General features: G+C 36.3%; 1 protein-coding gene across 2 annotated transcripts in view; it reads left to right on the forward strand.

Moving 5' to 3' along the window:
- Positions 1-298: 298 nt before the first annotated feature.
- Positions 299-16,072, forward strand: part of LOC150102639 (BTB/POZ domain-containing protein 6-B-like) — a 112,400-nt gene continuing 96,626 nt past the window's right edge. For both annotated transcript variants that reach the window (XR_016548933.1, XM_090399119.1), the window contains exon 1: positions 299-451. Coding sequence is in view for 1 of the 2 variants with exons in the window: in XM_090399119.1 (XP_090255245.1) it covers positions 382-451 (70 nt within the window). In the remaining variant the exon portion in view is untranslated. The remainder of the gene's footprint in view (positions 452-16,072) is intronic.

A 16,072-nucleotide genomic window follows, 5' to 3' on the forward strand; every position in this document is an offset into this window, starting at 1 on the left:
ACGTTCTTCAGTTGTACAAAAAAGAAAATTAATAGGTTTACTTTGTGGCAGAAATTATGATCTCCATTAGGTTTCTCCAAGAAAAAAGTGAAGAATTTCATGTCTCTGAATGCTGAAATTATACAGTATGTATCTTACGTTTAAAGCGATTGCCTAATTTAATACGCATTAAAATTTGCGTTGTGTTCTAGTTATTTAATATATCTTCAGCATCCAATGACATTCACATGTTACTTTTATTCGATAGGTGGCGTTTTTATCAAAACAAGGCAATCTGAGTGTTGAAATTGGAGTTCCGTAATGTTTTTACCGACATGATATTATGTTTACGTTTGAGGCATCGTATTGATCATATTATCATTTTGATTTATCTTAGAAAGCATGTCTGCTAAAACAAATTTACGGCGTGATGAAGCCACGTGCGCATCTTCGGGAAAGAGTTTTATGTATGGTATGTATTTTTTAAACTGAACTGCATTTTGAAAGTTGGGTGCAAATTTCAAAATGCAGAAGAGGGGGGAAGATGGCCTTTATCGTGAAAAAAAATCAGAACAAAATGTTGTCAAATGTTAAATAAATAATAATTAAAAACTATTTGTTTTTGGCAGAAATTAGACTACGTGAAAAAAAAAAAAAAGACGGAAAAGCAATATGTCGTATATTTATTGCCTCAGAACTCGTCCGTCTTAAAACTAATTCCGCTGCTGGAGCTCTGTAGGTATCATTTTCCAGTTTTTCCGAGTTTCAGTGTGGCGCGATTCACCTAAAATTAAAGGAAAAAAAAAAAAAAACAGATAATAGCTCCAAATTCATATTCACAAAAATCTGATGTCCAAAAGGGAATTTTGGGCCTGTACTTTCATAACGAAGGCGACAGTGTTTCATCCCGCAAAACAGATAAATTGGCCACGAGAGCCCGCAGTTTAACAGGTTTAATACGCGGACTTCATAGCCTTGAAAACAACCAATAATCTTTAGTTTTTCTTTGCCTCTTACCTGAACTTGGCCCAGATAATTTTTTCGTTGGATTATAACAATGTTAGTTTTGACAGTCTGGTGTTAGACATTTCTCCATATACTCCCAGTTTTTGTTGATATGTCCTTATATCAACTATACTCTGAGCCAGTATTCTATCCCCAAATTTTTATTTCACTTATGATCTGATGTTTACCTTAGTAATGGACTGAGGTATTGCATTAATTGCAGTATATGCACACAGTCTTGCCATAAATACTGCTTTAACTTATGCACTTCCCCCACACTGCCCACAGAATTGTGTGAACCCTGTTCCATCAGTGGTGCTGTGTGCAGCTAACATTCACATTTTTATCAGTAGAGAGATTTGTCTGGTGTATGTAGTTATAATTGCACTTTAGGAGGTTGGAATGCATCTACCTGTTATTATCAACATGCTAAAAACACTCGGCATCAATAGGATGTTTGTGTATCTGACTATTAACTGTTATAGCAATACAGAAGACATCTGACCACCAAAGAACAGGTCAACCATGCTGCATTAGGATGTAACAGCTTGTAAAGGCATGCCTCTGCCATAATTTTGTGAAAATGCAGAAAGTGATATCACGAGAGATGAAAACTTCACAGAGAACGATGTCACGGGTTCTAAGTTATGACTAGAGGGTGAGAGCCTATTGTCGTTCAGCTGGACACTTCCTAACGCCACAACTAATTTGGCAGAGGGTGATAAAATGAAAGGCACTTCTCTGGCAGTAAACAAACAATGGACACAGAGATATCCTCTTCACAGATTAGAAGATTTTTGCCATTGAAGAGTCATTTAACTGCCAAAACAATCAGGTATATGCCCCAGATGGTCACACACACACACAGCATGTGCCAAAGCACCCGTGATTCAGAGAGGTCATCATCCTGCATCAGTGTGGGTTTGGTGTGTCGGGGGGGGAGGATGATGTATCAGTGGGTATCCAAGTTGCATTTCTGCAAGAAAGAGGTCAGAACTTCTGTCAGAGCATATCAAGATACTGTGCTGGAACCTGTGGTATGGCTCCTGAACAGCACCTTGTTTCACAGTAGGTAGTGGACCTTCCAACAGGACTCAGTCCTTACATACAAGGCAAGGACCACACCATAGTGGTTGGAGGCAAATGTATCCAACCACATATCACCATCCAATTGGTCATCAGGAAGTTCTAATCTGAATCCGTTGGACTTCAAATTGTGGTTGGAGCTTGAAAGAGTAGCTTGCAAAGATATGACACCCCAGCATCGCAAGTCTGAAGGTAGATTTAGAGTGAGTAGTGGCAGTATTTCCGTGGATGTTTTGCATATCACCATTGATATGTGGCCTCTCCAACTTTGGGCATGCATGAAGGGGGACATTTCGAATATTCAGTGCTGCAGTATGCTCATTATACATGTGGTTTGTATGTGCTGAAAGCTATAAATGATTTACTGTATGTGCTGTCCAAGTTGTAACAATATTTATAGCTAGACCAGGTATGTGTGTGTTTGTGTGTATTAACTTTGTATTTCTGGCTTTGATTTTTTTTTATCATTTGTTTTCCAAAATACCTTTTTTATTATACCATACATTCCATAACATATATTTCTGTTTGATATATTGTTTCTGAAGTACTTGCATTCTACTGCGTTCAGTTATTTTGTCAGCAGTTGCAATTTCTGTTCTTCTAATATCATTATTACTATTATCTACATCACATGTTCTCATTGATATTTTTAATATAGAGATTTATAAACTGTATTTTTCTGCATGTTTATATTATGCACTAGCACTTATCTGTGAAGTGAACAGCTCTGCTAGGAATACTAGCATAACGATTTATATATATATTTAAAGAAAGATACTGATCTATACTGTAGTTATTTTCATTTTCCATTCCTCTATTTTTTGTTGGTTTATATCTCGTATCATGGCATAATGGTATTATAATGTGTATTGAGCCACTGTGCAGTAATAAAACAAATGTATTAATTATAACATCATGTCAATACTAATAATAGAATCATTTTCTGATTACACATATTATTGGAGTTCACATTGATTAACAAAGGATACAAATGTGATTACTTTACTGTATTAAACATAAGTGTCTTATTCATTAGATTTTTTTTAAAAAAATGTTTTTCCCACACCTGAAGTTTCAAAAACTATACCATCTTAGTGCTATATATGGGCAATGCACCTAATAAAATAATTCCCAGCCCTCTTCGTTGCAGGTTTGCCAACTAGCATAATCACTCCCCCCACATCCATCCAATGCTACTCTCTTACTACCATATCTTCAGATCACAGTCATAACATTTGTTATTCTGTTGGAAAGACTTGGGTTCAAATGTCATCTCGGATTGAGGAACCCTTCTATGACTTTTTCATTTGAAGGTTAGATTTGGTAAAATCTTTGCTTGTGAGGAGGTGGCAAGGATTTTGCTTTTATTTGTAAAAAGTTTTTCTTGTATAATGTTGCAAAATCTACTGCTCACTAGTAACTCACAGATTAACAAAACCTTGCCTCACATGATTAACATCACTTGACACTGCAAAAAATGTGATGCAGATAAAAAAAAATAATTTCAAAAATATATGTAAATGACAAAAAAAAAAAAAACATATTACAAAAAACAGTAACATATTTCATTAATTATTAATCACATATAACAATGATAAATAAAGATGCCAAGAAATTATATTCTTGGTTTAATCCTTTATCCAAGTGTAAGCAAACAAAGTTTGTGCATAGTCACTTCACAACTGGGTTTACTTGTATATAGAGGCTTATGATGTAACATCATTTGCCTTATTATCCCATAATGCAAAGCACTTATCCTTACATACATGTATAATGATATTCATCATGAGAAGGGCCACTACCCAGACTGGTTTTGACCTTTATTGAGGTTTAATCAGTTCGAGCCAGATCCAGAGGTGATACCAAGGTTGAAGTAATGCAGAAGTCATATTTCCATATATACGAGTAGCCAAAAGATGTCACACCTTATTACTGATATACTCTGGATTAGAGATAGATGTTGAAAGTTTTTCCACTTAGTCATACAATGAATTACAGATGCCAAGAAATTACATTATTGGTTTAATTCTTTATCCAAGTACAAACAAACAAAGTTTGCATGTGAAGTAACTTCACAACTGGGCAACTCGTATATAGAGGCCAATGACTTCACATCACTTGCCTTAGTATCCTATAACGCAAAGCACTATTTATTTAATTTATAGTATAACCAAGTGGAAAAAATTTCAACATCTATCTGTAATCCAGATTATCCCTTCTCCTCCTATCAATGAAACTGTAAATTGCATCTTCTCAACCTTTCTTCCTACTTAATATTCCAGAGACCAGAAATTACCTTAGTCAATAGCCTCTGGATCCTTTCCAACACCTCTCCATCCTTTTAAAAACCAGGTAACCAAATCTGTGCACAGTAGTGCATAGGTGGCCTAATCAGTGCCTTATACAATGGAACCAGAATTGCCATATGAGAAGTGAATGTTCTTCACATAATTGTCAGAATTTGTTGTGCTCTCCTCAGTTTTAGCAATGTATTCTCTAAACTTTAGATCCCTATCCACCATTGCATCCAGATCTCTTATTTCCTCCAGTTCCTTCAATATATCCTCACCAAGTGTATAAGCTACATCCCATCTTTGTTTTTCAAATTTTAAAGCTTTACACTTTGCAGCATTGAACTGGTACCCCACTCCAATCCATTGCACTAATCTAATATCCATTCCCATCTTGTAGTTTAACTTTCAACTTATCATGTGGCGATCTATCAAAAGTCTTTGTAAAATCTAAGTGTTCTACTGTGTATCCATCTTATTGTAATAAGCAAGCCAATTACTGAAATGATCTTCCTTTAGCAAATCCATGTTGTCCATCAAAGAGAATACCAATTTGTCAACACAGTTCTGAATCCTGGTTTGCACCATCCTCTCTGACACTTTAACACAGATTGGCTCTGTAACGAATAATAGAAAATAATAAAAATATGAAAATTTGATAGAAGCTTGATGATTGGAAACAAACACTTAGTAACAATAAAAGAAAATAATGGTACAGTATCAAGAAATCCAAAAAGAATTATCAAAAGACTGGAAGAATTTAACCAAGAACTTTATAAAGATGAATCAGATAACACTATACAAAATAATAGAAGTAACTCTAATATTGAAAATAATTTTGAACTACCAGTAACCGATAAAGAAGAACATGAAGCAATATACCAAATGAAAAAATGGAAGAGCTTCAGGAGAAGATCAAATCCAAATTGAATTAATAAAGATTGCTGGTGAAGAATTAATAAAACATCTAACAAACCTTATCAACTTATGTATTGATAAAGGGAAAATACCTACAATCTGGAATAATACATTATTAACATTAATTTATAAAAAAGGAGATAAAGTCAAAAATTACAGATCAATTAGCTTACTATCAGTTCTGTGTGAAATACTTATAAAAACAATAACTAACAGAATAACACCCATTCTGGATTTAAAACAACCAGTAGAACAGGCTGGATTCCAGAAAGGATATAATACCATCATATACATGCGCTGAGACAGATCATGGAAAAAACAGAATAATATCAAAAACCTCTGTTTAGCATTTATAGATTATGAAAAAGCCTTTGACCATATCAAAAATCAATAATAGAAACTCTAGAAAATCAACCCATACCAAGTGAATATGTGAAAACACATATTCACATGTGGAACTGTTAAAAGAAATATACAAAAACGGAACAGTAACTATAAGACAACAAATAGAAAGCGACAAGATCCCTATATAAAAGGGGATAAGAGAGGGAGATTCTATACCCCCCCCTCCTAAAATCTTTACAGTTGCATTTCAGGAGATGATTAAAAAAATTAACTGGAGTTCCAAAGGTATCATAACAAAAAATGAAAAATTAACAGTAAAAACAGTGAAAAGTAAACATTTCAGATATGCAGATAATACTGTATTAATTTCAGAATCAACATAAAACCTACAGTAAATGATAAATATACTGAACATAGAAAGCAAGAAGATAGTCTTAAAATAAATAGAGAAAAAATAAAAGTTATGTTCAATAGGTCCTTAGGAGCAAAAACAATAAAACTTGATGATGAGCCAATAGAAATAGTCTCCTCTTATGTGTACTTGGGCAACATTTTGACACTGAAAATGGATTACAGAGCAAAATTAGAAGAATACATTTAGCCTGGTATTCATTTGGGAAATTGAACTACATCTTCAAAAATAACTTGCCCATCTGCCTGAAAAGTAAAGTATTCAACCAATGCATATCATCAGTACCTCACGCATGGTTAATGCATAATGGGCATTAACTAAACAAATGGAAAAACAAATATGAAATAGGAAAACTGGTTGGAAAGAGATGGATAGCAGAAGATCAGGAAAATTGGAAGATCATGGGGGAGGCCTTCATTCAGCAGTAGATTGAAAATAGCTGAGGAGGAGGAAGAAGAAGAAGATATTTTATTATTATTATTACTACCCCAAGACCTCATGGAGTCAAAGACTCATCTGGGAGGTCCTTTTATCACACACACAGCTCATCATACCGTGCCTTGAACACATTCAAACTCCTTGCAGACACCACACTCTCAGGCAAGGCATTCCAATCATTTACAACTCTGCACGAAAAACACCTGCCCCTCACTCCCCTACTCACACCCTCTTTATACAGTTTCCAGGAATGACCTCTGGTTCTCCCCCGATCTCCCACTATTTTCTGTAGAACTTCTCCAGCATTGATCCTATAACAACCCCTTACCAACTTGTAGGTCTCTATCATATCTCCCCTCTTCCTTCTGTCCACCAGACTCTGCAAATTACATCTTCTCAATCTTTCCTCATAATCGACACTCCAGAGGTCAGAAACTACCTTAGTCAATCACCTTTGGACCCTTTCCAACATCTCTTCATCCTTCTGAAAACCAGGTGACCAAATCTGGTCACAATAGTCCATGTGTGGCCTAATCAAAGCCTTATACAACGGAACAAGAATCTCCCTATTTCTACACGTCATTGTCCTCTGCATCATTCCCAGAAGCCTTTGTGTTGTCTTCACAATTTTGGCTATGTATCCCCTAAATTTCAGGTCCTTATCCGCTATCACCCCATTTCTTCCACCTCCAACAATATATCCTCACCAAGCATAAATTCTGCATCCCATCTTTGTTTTCCAAATTTTAAAACCTTACATTTTGCAACATTGAACTCACATCTCCATTTCCATGCCCAATCACTGAATTTATTCAAGTCTTCTTGTAAGGCCACAACATCTTTACTACTCTTCATGGTTCATTCCAACTTTTCATCATCTGCAAACAACTGAATATCTCCATCCAAATCTTCACCTATATTGTTAATATACAAGTTAAATAGTAATGGCCTCAAAACAGACCCCTGAGCACTCCACTAGTGACTTTCCTTTTCCTGGATATCGCTCCCCCCATACACAACTTGTTGATACCTATCAGATAGCCAGTCTCCAAGCCAGTCACTAATCTAATATCCAACCCATCTGCTCTAGTTTGACTATCAATTTATCATGAGGTACTCCATCAAAAGCCTTTGCAAAATCTAAGTATATTACTGTGTATCCTTCTCCTCTGTCCAAGGAAGGAGTCACTTTATTGTAATAAGTAAGTAGATTACTAAAACATGACCTCCCTTTAGCAAATCCATGCTGTCCATCAAAGATAATGCCATTGTTATCAACCCAACTCTGGATCCTAGTTCTCATAAGCTTCTCCAACAACTTAACCACAACACCTGACACACAGATAGGCCTATAGTTTGATGCTTGAGTTCGATCACCTCCTTTATGAAGTGGCACAATCTTGCCCTCCTTCCACTCCTTAGGGACTTGACCGAGTGCAAGACTCGGATTAAAAAAATATGTCAAGACAGGTGTCAACTCCCTGGCACATTCCTTCAGAATACGTGGCGATATATTATCAAGTCCCATAGCCTTATTAACTTCTGGTTTACTCAACTCCCCAAGCACCTCTTGCTTACTTACAGTTAGTCTCTCTTCCCCATCATCTACTGCTCTCAAGCTCTCCATGAAGTCACATTCACAAGAGTGAAAGACTTATATGAACTACTCATTAAGTATCTCCACCACACATTCTACAACAGCTGTCTTTATACCATTTTCTCCTATCAATGTCATCCTTCCATATTCATTCTTTCTTTTGCTGGCTATAAATCAAAATGAATGAATCATAATGAGTTACCTAACGAAGCCAAAAGGAATCCTTAGGATTCCTTTTGGCTTCATTAGCTAACTACTGTTCATACCTCTCTTTAGCTATCCTCACCAACCAAGTCACCCTTCTTGCCTGGTCTTTGTAGACCTCATGGAATTGGTTATTTCCACTTCTCTTATGCTGCCTCCACAATGCCCTCTTTTTATATGCATCACGTATGTAAAAAAGTGAGCCAGATACTGGGGAAGGAGGCTGGCTGAAATTTAGAACTGGCTGCTTTTATCGACATTATATTTAATAATTAGGTGTTGTTGCTGATGCTTTATGGCAATTCATGCATATTTCATTTGGAAAAGCCACTGCTTGTTTATAGTGGCAGTAGTGTGTTTGAATCCTACACATACCAGCCACTGAATTAGAAACTTTTCTTCAATACCATGTTGGACCTCCTTTAGCCTGAATTATAGCACATGTATGGTTTGGCATAGCTTCTGCTAGGTGTTGAATTGCATTTACAGTATACCAGAAGTTCACCAGAGAGAGTCCTTAACTGACTCAGATTTGATGGAAGAGGACTTTGCTTGCAAATCTGTTTTTCTAACATGTTCCATATGTTTTCAATGAAATTCCAGATTTTATGGTGGCTAGGGAAGATGGTGAAAGTTGCTGTCATTCTTGCTGAACCACTGCTGAATAATTCTTGCATGATGGACAGTAACATTGTCATCCATGAAACAACCGTCACCTGCTGGATAAAAAAAAAAGTACCAACAAAACATGCCCGACACTGTGACACCACATCCAGAACCTTGAATTGTGTTTACAAGGCAAACTGGGTTCATTACTTCATGGGACCCCTGCCAAACTCTCTGCCTACCATCGGTACAGAACAAGGTCTACCCTGACTTGTCGGACCATGACTTTTTTCCCAGTCTTCCGGTGTACAGTCATACTGCTGTAGGTAAAGTTTCCGGTTATTTGCAGAATAACTGGTTGCAGGCACGTGACTGCCACTACTGATTCTCCTCAGTTCCCTGTGTATAGTTTAGTGAGATATGGGTCAGGAACAGCCTTTATTAAATTCTTCAATCAGTTGCTTTTATATATATTTTATTTTATTTTATTTTGTGGGAAAAAAATTCATTTAATTTGTTTAGGCTTATTTCTTCATCAGTTATTTGTATAATTTCCTATTTTGTAGCTGTCTTTTCATTAAAGATAAATGTTTAATGTTTATTTCACGTTTCTTTTAAAATTAAATTAATTATGAATATATCATTTTTCATTCATTTGTACTTTTTTCAGCACTTTAAATATCATTCCTTAAAATCAACCAAGTAAAGACATATATTTGCAAATTTTTTTTTTTGTGTGTGTAAAAGTATAACCCCTCCCCCTATCAATTAGAGCATTTCTTGTATTATTTCTTATTCCCTGATAGCTTGTATCTTAGACATAATCCTCTTTTGCTCTCCCTCCCCCAAGGTGTTGCATCCTTTATATTCTTCCACTAGGGAATAAGCATCAGTCCAAAGACAATATGTTGTCTTTACTGTTGAGCTCAGTATTATGAAAGGTAAGAGCGGAAAAAGTAAGGTCTTTTTGCGAGAAAGTGAGAAAAAAGACAATTGTATTTTCAAGGCTTTCGATGTGACTAGGTTATTATCTATCAGAATTTGTGCTTTGTGAACATTTATTTAAGAAAAATGCACATTGCTTTATACAATTATTTATAAAATATATTTTATTTTGATGTATATTATAAAATATTGATAATCATATGAAAGTGGCTAGAATTGTGTAGTCAAATATTGTAGAATGTTGGTTATGAGAATAGACTGAAAGCATGCAAACTATGCAGTTTGGTGGATGAAAAGGAGAGGATATGATTGAGACATTAAGCTGTTCAAAGCTCATTCAGATTAACACTGAGAATATTTTTCATATGATAAAAACAAGGAGAGAGAATAAGGACGGGGCCCATCCTTGGAATCAGCAGAAGGAAATAATAAGAGAGTTAAAAGTAAGTTTTTTGCATGGAGAGTAGTAGTAGAATGGAATGTATTTGTTTGAGAGGGTGGTAAATGTGCTAATGGTGGATAAGTTTAAGGAGTGGTATGATAGACTTTATTGTAGAAAGTAAGTTATAAAGCGCCTCCCTAGCACAATTGGAAGAACGACGGTACGTTGCGGCATTCGATTGGAAAAGTCCTAAGTTCGATTCTCGTCAAGACGGGAGGAATCTTTATATGGACTTTTTCAATTGAAGGTGAGTTAGCCAATCTCATATGGAGGTAGCAGGATTTTTCATCCTGCATACAGATCGGCCCCTCAGAACACATACAATTTACAGACAAAAAATACTAGCTGTGGTGGTGGTCCGGGGATGGCACTGATGTAGATGATTGGTAGTAGAGGATCGGTGTAGTGGTGGAGACGGAGAGTTGTACAGTGGGTGTCCTCCCGCGATGAGTCTTTGGACTTCTTGGAGGTGTCACGAATAATAATAAATTAAATTAAAAATACCAAGAAATTATATTCTTGTTTCATTCTTTATCCAAGTGTAAGCAAAAAGTTGCATGTGAGGTTTTTTCACGATTAGGCTTCCTCCACATAAAGGCTAATGACTTCACATTAGCCTTAGTATACCATAATACAATGCACATCCTTTTGTGTGTGTGTGTGTGTAATGCTGTGCTTATGGGAAGGGTCACTGGAGGATTCATTATGCATTACTTCAACCAGGGTTGAAGTAAAGCAGAAGTTATATATATATATATATAAAATCCATATACAAGTAGTGACGAGGTAAAGCATCTTATTATTAAAATAATATTAAAACCCTAGTATCTCTTCTGGGTCTGGCCCCCACTGATGAGACCTCAATAAAGGTCAAATAAAGGTCATAGCATTATACACAATTAAAAGGATGTGCGCTTTGCATCATGGGATGCTAAGGCAGTTAATTTAATGCAAAGTCATTAGCCTCTACACTGCTGGGAATGAAGTCAACTGATACCATAGTGTGAGAAACAACAGCCATTGGGTCCACCTTAATAAGATGTACAATCTCCTTTTGCTGTGATGACTGCAGTAATCCTATAGGGCACATTTTCCACAAGCATATGATAGCAATCAATGGGGATTTTGGACCATTCTTCATGTAGGTGTGTAATTGAGGTCATGGAGTGTTGTGGATGAATGTCCCTTGACCTCACCTGATGCTCCAGTTCATCCCTCAGGTGTTCAATAGGGTTGAGATCAGGGCTCTATGGAGGCACCACATCTGAATGTGGACATGAATGGCACCACATTCAGATGTGGTGCCATTCATGTCCACAAACCATGCAGTTACAGCAGCAGCCTTATGACAGTGCATTGTCTTGCTGAGAGACAATGGTTCAGTTCTTTAGACATGCCAAACAGTAGAGAGCATTGCATTATCCAGAATGTTCAAGTACCTCTCAGTGTTCGTGGCACTACAAATACTAAAGTCAATACCAGGATAAACAGCACCATACTATCACACCACTGCTGCCGAATTTCATAGTTGGGGGTTATGCACTCTGGTAAGAGACATTCACCAGGCATCTACCACACTCACACCAGTCCATCTGCTTGGTAGAGGGTATAGCGTGATTTGTTGCTCCGTAACACAGATTTTGAAGCATCCATGTCCCACTGTGCATGTCTTTGCACCACTGAAGACAACACTGTATGTTGGTTTGGGTAATGTGGGCTTGCATATTGCAGTCCTACCATGGAAACCCATGTTGTGAGCCTTTATTTGGAATGTTTTTTGTGCAGTCAATTCCTAGAACTCTGCGTTCAATGTGTCAGCTGACACGTGATTTTTACATATTATCCTTCATAGCACACCCTACAGTCTCGTTTGATGAATGTGGCAGGTTATCTACTGTAGAACTTGTAGTTCACTTCCTGCTCTTCTATCTCAGTATGGTATCACTGATTGTTGAATGGCCCAATTTGTCAACAATTTACCGAACAGATAGGCTTGCAACATGACATCCTATCATAATGCCTCTTTCAAACTCCGTCAGTTCCTTTCTCACAGCCATTTCACCTGGACATGGTTGCACTGACTTGGGAGCATTATATCCTCCAATTTATGCCAGCTGAAAATGTGTGACTTGTTACGTGGCACGATACACCTTTCCCATGGGGATATCCATTGGCTTCTTTCCAAGCATTGCATATGCAAGTAGCCCAGTCATGAAAAAACTTTACATGCAAACTGTTTGCTTATTGGATAAGGATGAAACAAGAATATAATTTCTTGGCATTTTCAATTTAATTTAAGACTTTGTGTTGTCTAGCATTGGCCTCCCACTATATCTTATGATTCTATAGAGGTTAGGAAAATAATAATAATAAAAGATATACGTGACTGATTTTAGCACCTGCTGTTGTTATTGTTACAGCAGAGCAATTTTGAATCTGAAAGTAATTTCTTTAGTGTATGGAGGATTTTAGATGAGGCACAAGAAAATGCTGAAGTAATCTGCAAATAATAATATTTTGTTGAAGCTATAAAAAGTTATCTCTAATGAAGGCACATATTGACAGCGATATCAGTAGTGCTTCTTACCTGATTAACTCCTGACACTTCATAAAGCTTAAATCTGCCTGACCTTACAATACCGTTCCCACATTTGAATAGTGCACATATGACCTCTCCCAGAGTGCCAGATGGTATATAAAAGTGACCAATTTGCCTAACTGATACTCCCCCCCCCCCCTCTCTCTCTCTCACTGACTCCTTCTGGTCACTTTCCTATAGATGCTATGTTGTAGCATTGTCTTTTCTGTAGGTATTTCCATGGGTGCTGCTCTGCTGAACTGGCCATTACCATCTCTCCACTTTGCTCTAATCATGTATAAACATGAACAGCTGCTGGTCAACACCTATATATAGTTCAACTCCAAACTTATTGAACCAACTTTTCATCCTCTGCCTGCATAACTGAAAATATTTTCAGTGTATAAAATCAGAGATTTGTACCATAGAGGACAGAGCTGTCAGTGTTAATGTGTAGTATATTATAATGTATGGTACAGTTTGTTTTGGATGTTGATTGATTTTGGATAGATGCTCTCATAGAAGAAGGTAGTGACTGAATACCATTGTTGTAAGTTGAAATGATGGATTTGAAAGGAGATTAAGTTTAGTAAAATCTAATTTAAGCTTAACAAGTTCATGGTAACATTTAGTGGTCCTCTGTGTGTTCAAATTAAAAATAGTAGAACATTTAAGAATCTATTGTTGTAATAATTTCAGATATTACTCTATTTAATTTCAACTGTGATTTCTGTTTTTGTGATTGTTAGCATTGCATTCCAGATGATATGGTTACATATGAGGGAATATGTTCTTCAGAATTCAAGAAATAGTGAAGAGGATATGTGATAGAAATGTACAAATTGATAAGGGAGGTGTCTTATAATACAGACATATAAGTGCAGTTTTGCATCTCACTGAAGGGGTTAGTCAGAATTTGCAGTCATTCCTGGAATCTGGGTAAGGATGTGATTAGGAAGCATGAGGTTCTGGTTTTTCTCGTGGCGTTGTAAAGGCTGTTGTTGGGTATGTTGTGACTACATCTTCAGTGAATGTGTTCAAGGAGAGAGAGAAAGCGAGATAGTGGGTATTTAGGTACTGTGTGACCTAGAAGGGGGGAACCCTTCCTTGATAGGTGCTTAGATTCCCTGGAGGAATAATAATAATTACTAGTGTGCACATAATACTGAATGCATGTTTAACAATCAGCTTCATCCATAGAAATAAGTATAAAATACATCAAGCTGTGAATTAATATTGTTAAATTCATTAAATGAAGAAAACTAGAAAAAATTTTATCTTTCATCAGATGATTTCCTCTTTCAGGAATATTATGGAAATTAAAATATCATCATTGAATTCCTGATATGTACTCTCAAGGAATGTACAGGATACAATGATAGTACTACATGAAAAGCTTACATTATTACTAATTGCATATCGACAATTTTCCCCAAAATTAATCTTATCTCTCAGACACTTTTTTTTTTTCATGGTGCATCAATCCACCTCAGTATTAATCTTTCTCTGGGCCTTTTTTCCTTGCATCAAACACTTGTTTTGCTAACTTTTCCTCTCCCACTTTAGGTGATCATATGACTTGAGATTAGCTGTGCTTGCACACTCATGAATGCCAACTCTAATTTTTCTTAGAACTCTCATATCTGTGGTCTTCAGTCTTTGTTCAAGTGTTTTTTTTTTTCCTAACCTAGCTCTCAGATCCATAAGTTAATATTGGGTTGGACATTGTCTTGTATTTTATTTATTTATTTTTTATATCTGATCCATACATGAAAGGCTACAATATCTGTAGCATATTAGTGCCATGTGTGGGCGAGAGGAATATAAGAGAGGAGGAGTCTGTTCATATTTTACTTGAACAGCTGAGGGTTGCAATCTTTGGGGGAGGCAGTTGGGGGGGGGGACTGTTCCAAACAACAGAAGTAGATGGAATGAAAGAGGAGGCATTGAAGTTGGTTCAATGAGTTTCAAGATGGACTGTAAGAGGGTGTTAGTTAGCAGTGGCTCTTGTTTTAATGATTTTGGAGGAGAGTGGAGGATTAATAGTGGCCATTTCAGCAGAGCACTGTCCACGAAAGCATCTGTAAAAGAGGCACAAGGCAGAAACTGAACGTCAGATGGATCATTAATTAGCTGGATTGCCTTCTTCTGGATAGAATAGAGCAATCTTAGAGAGGATTTTGGTGCATCGCCCTAAATATGGGAGCAGTATTCCATGACTGGGCAGATTTGGGCTTGCATAGAGTTTACAGCTGTGAGGGTGTGAAATAGTGTCTTGAGTGATAAAGTACACCAAGTTTTTTGACAGCTGCAGAAACTATAGTTGAAATATGGTTGTGCCAGGAAAGATCAGAGGTCCAAGAAGAGAAATCTAATTGTGATATTTCAGTATTACTGAAAACAAGGGGGAGAGATGCAAGCTCTTTTTTTGTGAGAGATTAGACAGAACTGAGTTTTCATGGCATTGAAGTTTACAAGGTTGACCTTACCCCACTGGGATATAGCTAGGAGATTATACTTGAAAACTACAAGGTTTATCGAATATAAAGGAGGAACGGAGTGTACTGTCATTAGCAAAATTGGTGCATATGCAATATTTATAAAATATATTACTATCTTCTTTTCCCAGAGTGGGCAAAGAAGACAGTAATATATTTTATCAAGAATTACAGAATGCCATAGATAAAACAAACAGACTGACTGTTTACTACCAGCAGGAGATTTAAATGCCAGAATAGGAAACAAAAACTACAAAACAAACATAGGTAAATTTGGCAAAGATACATGTAATCAGAATGGTCACAGACTGCGAGATTTTGTCATTTATAATAATATGAGAATAATGAATTCTGTGTTTAAACATAAGGAAATACATAAATATACTTGGTCAGTTAGAGGATGCAAATCAGTAATTGACTATGTTATTGCAAATTTTAAATTAGCAGAGTTAATTTTAGATGTAAGAGCATATCGAGGCTTTGAATTAAATTCTGATTATTATATGGTGTCAACAAAAATTTGTTTTGAACCAAAGTGGCTAAAAATACTTAAAATTGAAAATTCTTATCAACCAAGTTACAAAATTTTTTCATTACAGAATTCCCATATTAGACAACAATATCACAAATGCACAAACTTAAAAATTTTAGTTTGTAATAATTTTAGATGTAAGAGCATATCGAGGCTTTGAATTAAATTCTGATCATTATATGGTGTCAACAAAAAT

Source organism: Typopeltis vanoorti, chromosome 10 (assembly GCF_054136105.1).
Source record: "Typopeltis vanoorti isolate ZY-2024b chromosome 10, IOZ_Tvanoo_1.0, whole genome shotgun sequence".
In the NCBI taxonomy this organism is placed as follows: Eukaryota; Metazoa; Arthropoda; class Arachnida; order Uropygi; family Thelyphonidae; genus Typopeltis; species Typopeltis vanoorti.